At 39.6% G+C, this 13,229-nt stretch overlaps 2 protein-coding genes and 1 non-coding gene across 3 annotated transcripts in view; 2 read left to right on the top strand and 1 right to left on the bottom strand.

Annotated features, from left to right (window-relative positions):
* LOC144663763 (uncharacterized) overlaps positions 1-13,229 on the top strand; it is a 190,850-nt gene that overhangs the window by 130,318 nt on the left and 47,303 nt on the right. The gene's annotated exons all lie outside the window — the stretch shown is intronic.
* On the bottom strand, positions 1,945-11,982 carry LOC144663726 (uncharacterized). The gene is made up of 2 exons (XM_078524765.1): positions 11,900-11,982; positions 1,945-5,132 (listed from the first exon to the last, which is right to left on the bottom strand). The coding sequence occupies exon 2, from the start codon at positions 5,096-5,098 to the stop codon at positions 3,638-3,640; it is 1,461 nt and encodes a 486-aa protein (XP_078380891.1). The 5' UTR covers positions 5,099-5,132; positions 11,900-11,982; the 3' UTR covers positions 1,945-3,637.
* On the top strand, positions 2,964-3,038 carry Trnat-ggu (transfer RNA threonine (anticodon GGU)). The gene has a single exon. It is a non-coding gene; the product is annotated as a tRNA-Thr (tRNA).

Raw genomic sequence — 13,229 nt, 5'->3', positions numbered from 1 at the left:
ATAGATCGTAAATGCTCTCTGAATCTATCAGCCAGGCGTCGACCAGTTTCCCCGATGTAACACTTGACGCACGCGCGGCATTGAATTATATATACCGCATGCGTTGTGGTGCAGGTGTATCTTTGGCGAACATGGATTGATCCATGTTTAAAAAAACTGCTCGTCCATCAAAATATGTATTCTTCAACGTTCTTATTCAAGCCTGTCTACTGTCTTGCCTGCATGTTCCACCCCTATGTGTCTTTTTTCTTCAGTCATGTAAAATTAGTCGTAGCAGTCTAAACCGTCTGCCTGCAAAGCAGGCTACCTAATCACAGTAATTTGATTTTGTAACTACTCCGCCCGTTTAGTTTATTTCTGTTCCGGAGTATTTTTTGATTATTTTAGTTAATTTATTTTCTGTATGCGTTATTTCTATTTATCTCTGGCAAAATAACATGGTTGTTGTTGTTGTTGAATTGATAATAACTGCCCAGGGGCCCGTTTCTGAAAGGTCCCAAAAAGTTTTCGTGAGTTTCAGTTTCAATGTTTTCCTCTCCATAATTATATATGGAGAGGAAAACAGTGAACCTTAAACCCACTGGAATCGCCTTTAAACGCCTCCAAATGACTAGAAACACAAGATATACACGGAACAGGGCAGGTACGTCGATTTTATTAGATCTTTTTCCGTCTTTTCTCCTATTTTGAATTATTTTTTACGATCGTTCTGTTCTCATAAAATGTCATATGTTGACGGCTCCATTGGGAGCTTGGGCTACCTGTGTTTTAAAACCCTCCCTTGTATCATTGGGTTTGTTTGCCCGCTGGCTGCGTACCTAAAACCGTTAAACTATACTGAAAAAAAAAATGCGGACGCTTTTTTGTCCGAAATTAAAATCCTCCGAAATATTTTGCAAGTAATTTAGTGAACAGCAGTCAATTAGCTATCACAATCACCTACTTTTGGACGGTTTTCATTCATTGGTGGAACAGGAAATCAACAACACAATAACTGTTAGGGACCGGTCATAAATTAGAGGGGAGTGGGGCTGGTGCAAACATGGGGAGGACCGCTGTTTTTCATGCAAGCACAAAAGGGAGGGTAAAACAATTTGGTGCATGTCATTAAGGACGTTCGCGCGAAAATTTTCTAGTCGATAGATTTTTTAATTTTTTTTTTTACAGCAGTCAGATAATACGTTACTTGTGTCAGAAATGCAAAAAGATGTGGGGATCACCGACTTCGTTTCAGAGATAAAGCGTGTGAAAAACTACCCTGATTCTGAAAAATTGGAACATGCAATTCAACATGGTTTACAGGATTTATAACTAAAAATATCGAAGATGAGAAAAGAGAGGCAAATGATCTTAGTCATATTTTGTAGAAGTGGGTCTGTTGCGCAAAAAAATTCTAGTGTTGCCAACCTTTTGTAAGACTTAACCCCAAAAGCGGTATTTGAAACTGTCGTACAGCAAACCGAAAAGCTCATTATAAGAGGCATTCGAACGTACGTGGGACAAAAAAATCGAACTTTTAATCGATAGACGTTTTTCATTTTTTTCGCGAAACGTAGATAATCGTCAACAAAGGTGATCCGTTTAAAAAATGTGGGGCTCACCGAGCATCTAAAAGAGTTAATTGCAAGCAAAGTCAACGCGACGACTTCCAGCCCTACATGTGCTTAGAAAATTTCTTCAGCGCGAGCGCTTGATGCATGCGCATGATGCATGCGCATGGCGTGACGTTGCGACATGAATTTCGTGCGCAGTAAGAATGCGCATAAACAATTAGCGCGAACGTCCTTAAGGGCGGGCCGGGGGGTCTTATTTTTATGCAAAGTTGCTGGGGTCAATGAGTCAATCTAGAATTCTTCTGCAAAATATGATTTAGAACACATTCTTTATTTGATGACTGTAGAATATTTTCATACGCAGCAGAGAAGGCGGCAGCAAATAGAGTTCGGTGGCGAAGCATTATTGACGCCCTTTGCTCCACCAGGAGCCTAAAAGAATAAGTCATAAGTCAGAATATTTACATGGGTTTTTAATAACACTTCTTGGTCGTATGTCTAGATTCTCTCCTGACTTGAACAACCAATAAATTGTCAAAATAGAATGTAAATAATTATATCTTTTTAACGATTAATATTTGGTTTTTTAAAGTGATGTAAACTAGGTACTGGGTGGGTCGTGATAAATTATGCAAACTATTTTGGAGCACCAACAGTTTTTCTGCACCTGGAATGGGGAGGGTCTCCCCAAAACCGGTAGGCCAAAATAAAAATGCACCAGCCCTCCCCCCTCTTTAATTTATGACTGGTCCCTTAACTTGATTATTGCCAACCATGATATAAAATCTGCTTCTGTAAAATGTATGCATATTAAAGTAGAACCCTGATGTAACGGAAACCTTTATAACAATGTCCCTAGTACGACGAAGTATATTTTTAGCGACACCAAAGCTAGGCTCAATTTTCACTGCTTTCTGGCGTCAGTGTAGTCTCATTTTCCTAAGTGGAAATTTAGCCCAGGTTTACCAAAAGTAACTAATGACAAAGTGTTAAGAAACAGACAGCCCTGGCATAATGAACCCGTGAGTTAAAAAAACATTTCCTCAGATTCCTTAGCACTTCATGATATAGTGTTTTATTGTATTAACAAGATTTCACAGGCACACTTACATTGTAAAACACAACAGAAAAAAATCATTAGTAAATAATAAAGATGGTAAATTTTGAGCTCGGTGATAAATAGTAAAGATGTATTTTTCAACAATGACACAAGCATGGGACAAAGAAAAATTCTGAGTCCCCGGCGGGAATTAAACCCATGGCATCCCAGATACCTGTTAGGGGCTCTAACCAACTGAGCTACGAGACACTCATGGTGAGCTGAGCTTGATGATTTCGACATTGCTGATCCTAGCAGTATTCAGGACGTGTGTTACATATCAAACTACTAAATGGCCCAGCTCACCATGAGTCTCTCGTAGCTCAGCTGGTTAGAGCACCCAACTGGTATTTGGGAGGCCATGGGTTCGATTCCCGTCGGGGACTCAGAATTTTTCTTTGTCCCATGCCCGTGTCATTATTGAAAATACATCTTTACTAAAAAAAATTATTCTTAAACAGCTTCATATCCCCCCCCTCACCCGCCAGGACCCCCCGCAAAAGCTGTTTCGGGTGACCATCAAAATTTTCTCTCAGATGCAAAGATTGTTATAACTTTATTACAACATAATTAACACCTTTCAAACAGCAACCCTACAAATATCATTTCACCAAACCTTTAAGGGGCTATTTCATGGATTTTTACCAGATTTTTGAACACCCAAAATTTATATTTGTGTCACAGGAAACCTAAAAATAATATAAAAATGCTTTAATAGAGCACTGAAACTCTTGTTTTTTCCATGCATCATCAAAAAATCTATATTTATAGTCGGAGGTTGAATTCTATCGGCAAATTAAGATTATACATGTACATGTATCTTTCTTTAGATCTCCAAAGATAATGTATTTTTATGGGTTTAGTTGCCTATCACTAATTTCAGAACAGTTTAGACCAAAAATCTGTGAATCCCCATGACATATTTCGTTTAACCCTTCCTAGTACAGTCTTTTTTATTGTTTATGGCTCAAAACAAAACACTTTTCTACACGAGTAATACCACATCCACATTGACCCTGTCACATTTATGTCTTTTTAAGCCGCAATCAGTGGTAAAGCCTTTACCACATTGGTTGCATTTGTAGGGCATATCACCATGAAATGATCTATTATGATGTATAAGACCACCTCTGTGCATAAAACATACATCACACACAGCACATCTGTGGGGCTTCACTCCGCTATGTTTCCTGAAGTGCTTGTTCAAAGTTGACGAACATTTGAAACGCTTGTCGCATTGAGTACATTGCAAAGGCTTTTCATCACTATGAACCCTAAGATGTTTCTTCAAACTTGATGGGTTGGGATAAAATTTACCGCATTGAGTACATTGGTGCGGCGTTGCAATACTGTGTACAACTGCATGGTGTTGGTTCAGAATTGCCAACCTCTTGAAACATTTGCCACAATGAGTGCATTTGTGTGGTCTCTCATCACTGTGAATTTTTAAATGCGACCTCAAACTCACTTTACACTTGAAAGCTTTCTCACAATGTGGACATTTGTGAGGCCTTGCATCACTGTGTACTACAGCATGTCGGCCCAAATACGTCGAGTTAATAAAGGACTTGTTGCACTGAGTGCATCTGTAGGTTTTTTCAGTATTGTGTCTGTTTGGTTTTTCCTGTTGGTTTCGTCCCCGCCTGGCTACACAACCAGTCTTCAAATGTACTTTTAAATTTGCTTTTTTCGTGTAACATTTTTCACATTGAGTGCATTTGTAAGGTTTTTCACCACTGTGAGTCTTCAAATGTTCTTTTAAATTTCCTTTTTGTGTGAAACATTTTTCACATTGAGTGCACTTGTAAGGTTTTTCACCACTATGAGTCTTCAAATGTACTTTTAAATTTCCTTTTTGCATGTAACATTTGTCACATTGAGTGCATTTGTAAGGTTTTTCACCACTATGAGTCTTCAAATGTAGTTTTAAATTTTCTGAGCGCCTGAACTGTTTGTCGCACTGAGAACATTTGAAGGGTTTCTCATCACCATGGATCATTGAATGTCTTCTTAAATTAAATGAATTTGAAAAACATTTGCCACACTGGTTACATTCGTTTCTGGGCTTCTTGTTTCCATGGTTCAACTTCAGGTGTTTTTGTAGCTGTGATGAAAACCTAAAAGGAATCCCACATTCACTGCATTGGTAGGGCTCTTCACTGGTGTGCATGATCCTCAGATGCTTTTTCAAAGTTGATGAACGGCAAAAAGATTTGTCACAACAAGTACATTTGTAGGGTCTCACACCACTGTGAATCATCAAGTGTTGTTGCAAATAACTCAACCGACTGAAACATCTGCCACACTGAGTACATTTGTAGGGTTTCTCGCCATGGTGTGTTCTTGCATGTACTATTAGAGCTGACTTCTGCTTAAAGCCATTACCACACTCAGTGCATTTGAAGGCCTTTGTATCAGTCTCTGTTTCACTACTGATGTCATTCATGTTTCATGTATTCTGATTGATGTGTCTTGACTGCCTTTAAAATGAAACAGACAGGAAAGAATTAATTTAGGGAAGCCTTGAGCCATGTGGCCCATACTGCTGGAGCTTATCCCGGTTTCTGTAGCATAAAGGAGATTGAAATACAGTTGACTCTCTCTTAATGGTCACCTCTATAAGAAAGACACATGGCGTTGGTCATGTCCCTGATGTTTTTCAGTCATTTTACTGTACATAACTAAACATCCTATAAGATGTACACCTCTCTAAGATGGACAGTTGGTGCCAGTCTAGACAGTGTCCGTTTTAGAGAGAGTTGACTGTATAACTACCCCACCTGAATGGGATGTTAGTCCATCGCAGGGCACCCCCCTCCCCAAGCATTATGTCAAGGCAGAGCCAAAACAACTGTGACGTGATATTTATTTGGATCTCTAAAACATTGATTTCATATTGAAGTTCAGGCTAAATCTAATCCATTTGTTATAATGGATATGTAACTGAAAACAAGTTATTTAGGTATGGGATGTAAACAGTTGAAAGGTGCTCCTTAAAAAATACTGGGTGGAGCCACCTGAAGCAGGCCCCCAATAGAAATGCTCTAGTGAACGCTTTATATAGAGTGCCCATTGATATTACAGAACAGGGTTGCAGGGCTGCAAATAATTTTTTTTTACTTAAAAAGACGTATTTTCTCGATTAAACGCCGGACCCCGATTAAACGCCGGCCTCATATAAACGCTGGGTCAAAATTGCTAGTTTTTAAATAAAGGCCGGGGGCGTTTGTTCAAGGTCCCGGCGTTTATTTGAGGTCAAGCCAACAAGTAAATATATTTTGTTTGCCACAAATCTTGATTGCAACATAAATTATTCAATCCGTAATAATGTACCTTTGGTAAAAAATCACCTTTGGATACCCAGGGACAGTTTTTCGAGGCAAAACGAAAAGAAAAATCGTCCCGCCTTGACAAACTGCCCCTTGGTCTCAAAGATCTGTAAAAATAAATCAATTTGAAAAAGTGGCAGAAAGTTGCAGTCCGTTAATAAACGCCGGGCCCCGATTAAACGCCGGCTTCAAATAAACGCCGGGTCCTCCAAGCCAAGTTTGAAATAAACGCCGGGGGCGTTTAATTGAGAAAATACGGTATGTCCTACTATAAAGACACCATCTTGGTCGTACAAAACAAAATTGTGGTCGGACAGATTTTTATTCACTGTTGCCGTAAAATGAGTTCCGATCAAAAATTGTTCGGACATCATGTCCAACCACACTTGGGATTTCGTAAGACATGAGCAAATTTTGGTCTGCCAATGTCTGATGACCGACTGTTATTTGCAGCCTTGGGGTTGCGTGTCAAATGTCACTCTGAATGCTGTATATTACTGATCAGGGCCATAACTAGCAAGAGGCAAGACAAGGCACTGGCTTCATCTATTTTTAACCCACAATTGAAAAAATTATACTTTTAGGTGCGAAGACAATCCCCAATTAGATCTGATCGACTTTGATGAAGAGTTGCCTTATGAAAAAATAATGCTAAATTGTGTCTCAGAGCTTCTACATTTCAATTTTTTTTCTTGTTTCCAGACCCTGCTAATGGCTTGTGCCTTTGACACTCACAAGGTCACCTCAAAGCCCTTTCGTTTTTCTTAGCCAGCTGGGCCTTGGCACGAGAAAACGAAGGGCTTTGGGGACACAGGATTTGCAGTCCTAGATTCTAGGACTTCCGGTCTTCTTGTATGCAGTCATGACGTTTCAAAAGAATGTATGAGAGAGTCGTTACGCTTTCGACTTCCGTTTAGGAATTCTTTGTTCCGAACAGCCAATAAAAAAATTCGAATTAATTCAAAAATCCTATGTCCCCAGAGCCCTTCATTTTCTCATGCCAAGCCGGCTAAGAGAAACGAAAGGGCTATGGGGACGAGAATGTCACAAGGTTTGCTTATCTATGTCAATATTCTGGCTACAGCCCTGCTGATATGTATATTGATGTGCTTGTATATTCACTGTATTTGTTTCACCTAAGGTCATAGAAAAATGACCAGTGTAATTTTTTTATTATATGCTTAGTTTATTGCTGTTTAACAGAGGTGTTTAATACAGGTGAGGCCCTGCCAGGGTAAATTCCGGCAAGCAACATGGCCCAAAAAGTAGAGACAGCACGTAAATTAAAATCGCGACAAATGACAGCCCTTTTGAAAAAACTTAAATTCCGACAAGGACAAGTATTTTCCTTCAATTTTACTACCGACAGTGACGTGAAGTTTGATAAAACAGCGACACGGCACATTTTTAAATTTACACAAGCGACACGGGAACCCCCCTGGCAGGGCCTCACAGGTACATTTGTATATTACAGTACACAAGGGAAAAATACACGTATTTTGGGGTATTGGAAGGATGATGTCATCATTTTCTTTGTTTTCACAGCTTGAATACTGCTGTGCGAGAAGGGAAGCCAGGAAAACATGTCAGCCAGCAAATAAAGCAAGCCAGTAGGGAACCCGAGTGAAAAAGCCACTCTAGTCTGCGCTGATCCAACCCTCCAAGTTAAGACCATTTTAGTCGCCATGGCGACTAAAATTTTGGAGCTGGCGACTAAATTGGAACCAAAGTCGCCAGCTTGGTGAATAAAATTGAGAAGAAGAGTTGAAACTGGTTAGCTCAGTTGGTAGAGCGCCGGACTGCTGTGCGGGAGGTCGTGGGTTCGAACCCCAGACCGGACCAACACTCAGGGTCTTAAAATAACTGAGGAGAATGGGCTGCCTTTGTAATTACATCTGCAAATGGTTAGACATTCTAGTCTTCTCGGATAAGGACGATAAAGAGTAGGTCCCGTCTCCTGTATCTTCAGTCTTCTAACAGGGGATGTTAAAGAACCCACACACTATTCCCAAAGAGTAGGGCACGAAGCTCCCGGTGTTGTGGTCTGGCCTTTACAATTGTATCTTAAAACTACAGTATGTGTAAAGCGCATTTGAACATATAAATATGGAAAATGCGCTATATAAATGCATTATCATAATTCATAATTGATTTTTTTTCTTTTTGAGTACTGATTTTCAGTGGCCCAGCCCCCAATTATTTGACAAAATTGTGGCGGCCCAACCCACAGAAAAACCTAGTGGCCCACCCCCCAACCAAAATTAGTAAATGTAGATAAGTATATAGGCCATAGGGAACATAGGCTTACAACTTTAGTCAGAATCTCCAAAAAAAAGTTCAAGATCGAAAGTTTGAAACATGTCAGTGTTAGAATTCCTGAGATGTTATTTTAGGGAATTCTGGTAGAATTTTTGTACTGTTGCAGATGTAGTCTCTCATAGTTGGTGTTTTCGAGTTAATGAAGTTTGGTACAAAGCAAAGTAAAGGGTTCCAGGGGAATGTTCCCCCAGGGAAATTTAGATTTTTAGAAACTCAGAAATGCTATTTTAGTCATTCTGGCAAAATATTTGTACCATTGTAGATGTAGTACAGTCTCTGCAGTTTAAAGGGATACAAATGATGTTAGGTATATAGCAAAGTAGGGGGATCTGGGGGAATGCTCCCCCAGGAAAATTTAGATTAGCATTTCTGAGGTTCTTCATTAAAAGAACCTCAGAAATGCTCTTTTAGGCATTCTAACAGAATTTTTGCACTATTATAGATGCCGTTCAGTGAATAATTTTACCATGACCTACCCCTAATGTAGTGCATTTTTTCTGACCCACCCTTTTTGACATGTTGAAAAATAGTGACCCACCCCCAAGTTTTCACCCCCCTCCCCTGTACTTTATGACCCGTCCCTTAGCTCTTTGCGAGTGTTAACAGTAGTTTACATAAAAAATTAGTAGACTTCTTGTGATACTGTCCTTTAATCCAAGGAATTTTGAGTTTATTATCCATGATTTCAAAATCCATCATCTTTAGACCCCCTTGCAGATAAATGCTACTAATAATCTTTCATGTCATATTTGCTGGTTTTCCTTCCCATTAAAATTGAATTCCTGAGGTTTTGTGTAAGCGATATGTCACAAGCTTGGGGACTGAATTTTACCACAATACCGTAAAATTCCGGTTATAAGCCCTGGGCTTATACAAGTTCGTAAGGGGTTTTGGGTGGGCTTATAAACGGAGGGGCTTATAAGCGAAATAAAAAGAACATTTTGAAATGAGCCACGGTAGTGTTAAACAAAATACGATTTTAAAGTGAAAAACACATAATAAAGCAACAATAAATAGGCCTATAATCAGATGTATTTTTTGTTTATTTATATCTTAGTTTTTAATTCAGTTTGCATTGAAGAGCCAATATTGTTGGAATGCAAATAAACCATTATTATTTTTATTTCCTCGCGAAGCGAGGCCGAAGGCCGAGCGTAGCGGGGTGTATAATATTGTTCCTCAAAGGGCTCAGGCGGGATGAAATCTCGTGTGGAGTTTACGGTCATATATATATATATTTATTTATTTATTTATTTGTGAGCTTGGTGTGTGGCGGAAATGACATCACACGGCCGCGCGCTGGTGGCCTAATGGTAAGGCGTCGAACTTGAAATCAGATCTTCGGGACTGAGGCCGGGGGTTCGAATCCGGCTAGGGTTTTTTTTTTTTCTTTTTTTTTTTCTTTTGTGGGTTCGAATCCTGAGCCTTTCATTTTTATCGTTTTTCTTTTCGGATTAAAATAACACTGATTTCCACATAATACTCCCTCGACGCTTATAATAATTCAGGCTATAAACCTTTCATGGCCATCAGGGGCCCGCGGGCGGAGGGTTCGAATCTCCTGCCGTTCGTTCTTCTTCTTTTTTTTAATGCCCTCAAATAGATGTCCAAAATGCGATTATCCAATAATTTGTCGATGATTTTGAAAATAGCCTGCGCTTCCCAACGCTTTATACCTCTTTACGAACCAGAAAGAGCTGCCATCTTCAAAGCCGAGTAGACCCTGGGAACGAGGGTGTCGCGGGCATGCCCGTTACTAGGCAACAATAACAAATCACCGGTTAAAACCGGTTATCACTCATTATTTACAACACCCCCACCCCCCTCCCTCCCAAACCCAGAGCTTCGCGAGGCCCTGCGAGTCACGTATTACTAGTTATTACATTTAGCAGTGTTCAGTACTGTTATCCGGCAGCCGGCAGAGGGGGCTTATATCCGGAAGGGCTTATAATCGGACGTATTTTTTTGTTTTCAGATAGATGGGCCTATAACCAGGGGGGGGGGGGGGATGGGGGCTTATAAGCGGGAGGGCTTATAACCGGAATTTTACGGTATGGCAATTATCGGTATGTCAAAATACCAAGCACTGGAGGTGCAAACTTATTCCATCTGTGCCAAGGTGTTTGTGCTGTGCCAGGCTATTTATTGTAATTTATGCTCATTTTGTAGCTTTTCCTGATTTGCATGCTATTTAACAAGTCTTTTCATTATTGATAATAGTCACAATGACCCGAAAACGTCAAGTGCCAATAAATCTTTCCTGTTTTAATTTATACATACCAGGAGACCCAGGGGGGTACTCAGGATTTTAAGAGACGGGGATAATCGAATGGGCGCAAAAATCAAGACCCAAAAAAATCCCTAGGGCTTCCAACATAACCCAAAAAAATTCCCTATATCAAAAAATTGACCCCTCAAAAATCAACAGCAAAACATGTTTGTACTTTATTCGCAGACATAGGCAGTCAAGGCACTACCATGAATATTTAGATTGTTTTTAATACCCCAAAACATCCCTTCTTAAATTAAAAAAAATAACGGTACTTGCCAAATTTTTCTATCCAAAAAAATCCCCGAATTGAAAATTTCAAACCCAACAAAATCCTTCCATCATCCCCGTCATTTAAAATGCCGAGTACCTCCCCTGGGCCAGGAGACAAAACAATTCAAAAGCATGAATTGAGCATCTTAGCAAATGATTTCGACTTGCAGTTTATAATATTAGCAAAGATAGATTGTATAACACAACGACAACGTCGCTTTTTAAATCATGTTCGTCCAATAAATTATTGGTACGGAAATGGCTTCGTACGGAGGTCAATCTCTGTCATGGGGCCTTTCAGAATATTAAACGTTGAACACCTCAGATGCGAACTTCATAGCTTCTGACAGCAAAAAACTAGGGTGTCTGACACTGTCCCTCCACCCGGAGGGATGGTTTAAAATTTTGCTTTCTAATGTACATAGAATATATTGCAGTTATTTTTTCAGGAAAGATACAGCAGATCTAAACATGCGTCTTCCAAGATGAAGCACAGCTTTTAAAGGGCAAAAGGAGACTCAAATTATGTCAAATCGACTTCGCGTCACCGATGTCACACAATATTAAAATTCAACATGGCGTCTGATCTCAAAATGGCGACCTATCGACCGAGTTTGTGCTTTTATTATTCCGCACACAGCCAGAAAGGAGAGTTTGGAAACCCCTTGTATGGATTGTGAATAAATCGATTTAATTTTTGAAATCCGTGAACGTTTAGATATGTTTCATTTTTTAGCTAAAGTCAAGTCTACTAGTACTACCTTCTGCTTATAAATATATTTTTTATGGGTTTCGCTTGTTTTGGTGGTTTCGTTTCGTTTCGTTTCAGTTTTTAGTGTGTGTCGGAGAATACCCAAAGCACAAACACAGCATTGAAACTGCGATGTAAGCTTATAAATTCACTGATAAGCAAATCGTCGATCACATGGACGGGACAACAGACGAGCTAGAATGTTATCAGACAATACAAATTAACAAATCAACCAAATGAAAGACCGCCTCCGATTCCCTTACACTGTACTAATCAATTCTAAGTGTTAGTAGTTCGGTTGCTTACCTTTTCGTAATATTTGATGAAAAGAAAGCAAGAAAAACCCAGTCGCATGCAATCGTCTTCTTGATTTCAACTATAAAACTCGATTTCACAAGGTAATGATCACGTGATGTCACAACACTTCTTTCGCGGCGCGCGAGAAAAGCGTGACAGCACGGAACACGCGTGGTGCGTGCGGAACCTCTGGCGCTGGTTAGCAGCAGCGGTGAGCCACTTTTGGTTAGAGTGCAGACTTCAATTTTAGCTTTATTTCGAATATTTGAAAAACCAGAGAATTAATATAGGTAGCATGTTAGCCTGTAAAGAGCGATAGAAAAATTTGGCGAGCGCAGACTGGGGAGCACACTATCTCGCGCGCGTGTAGTACGCGTTCGGTTTCGTTAGCTGATTGGCAGAGTGTGAACGTGTGTACTGCTAGCTGAATACAGTATACCTGAAGAAGCGGTTGTTTTACTATTTTGTGATGGCTTTTTTTCTTCTCTTTTTTGCTAGTCTAGAACCTTTGTTTAACGAACCTTTGTTTCCGTACAAAGACCGCCTCAACCGTTCTCAACGAAAAAAGGTCATCTACAAAGCTAGCTGCTGGGACTGTGACGATGTTTACATTGGGAAAACAAAACGACGATTGCATGACAGAAAAACTGAACACTTTAAAGCCCTCACTAAATGCGACCATCCGTCAGCTATTGCTGATCACATAAAAACCACAGGCCATAACATCAAATGGGATCATTTTGAAATCCTTGCGTCAGGCAAAACTGACCTCCACTGCAAGATTAAAGAGACCTTATACATTCATGTAAATGCCAATGTCGGCAATGAGAGGTTGTTACTGTAGATCAATTGTCTCAGTCTCGGTTCCAGACCCCTTTCATACAATATATAAATAGTTGCCAAAAATTTTAACGGTCATACTTTTGAAAATGTATGTAGCTTAGCATACGAAACGTCAAGTTTATAAAAATGCGATTTTTCATAATGTTTATCACCGCTGTTTGTGTTATATTTTTGTTTAACGAATTGCTTTTTTTAGAGTAATTTTTTGCTTTCAATTGTCCTATACCCGCTTTTGTTAGCTAAATTTCATCGATATGCATGATTTTTCTCACTTTAAAGGCTCTGCTTGCAGGAGTCATTCAATTATTATTTAAATAAGTAATGCCCCAGATCTAAAGCAAGGGGAAGACGCATAAAAACCGTAGACGCGCTGAAATTTGTTGATACTATCCGCACTTCAAATTGACCAACCTTTAAATACACCAAAACAAATTTGTTTATTGATTTGTTGCAAAAACATCAAAACGCGAAGCAAACAGGTAACTTCTACTGTTTC

The sequence above is a fragment of the Oculina patagonica genome, chromosome 8 (genome assembly GCF_052425735.1).
Source record: "Oculina patagonica isolate OP01 chromosome 8, crgOcupat, whole genome shotgun sequence".
NCBI lineage: Eukaryota > Metazoa > Cnidaria > Anthozoa > Scleractinia > Oculinidae > Oculina > Oculina patagonica.
This window is presented reverse-complemented; position numbering and strand designations above follow the sequence as displayed.

Bases quoted from the DNA above. Each gene is read 5' to 3' on its own strand.
- LOC144663726 (XM_078524765.1), bottom strand. From the start codon at position 5,098: ATGAATGACATCAGTAGTGAAACAGAGACTGATACAAAGGCCTTCAAA.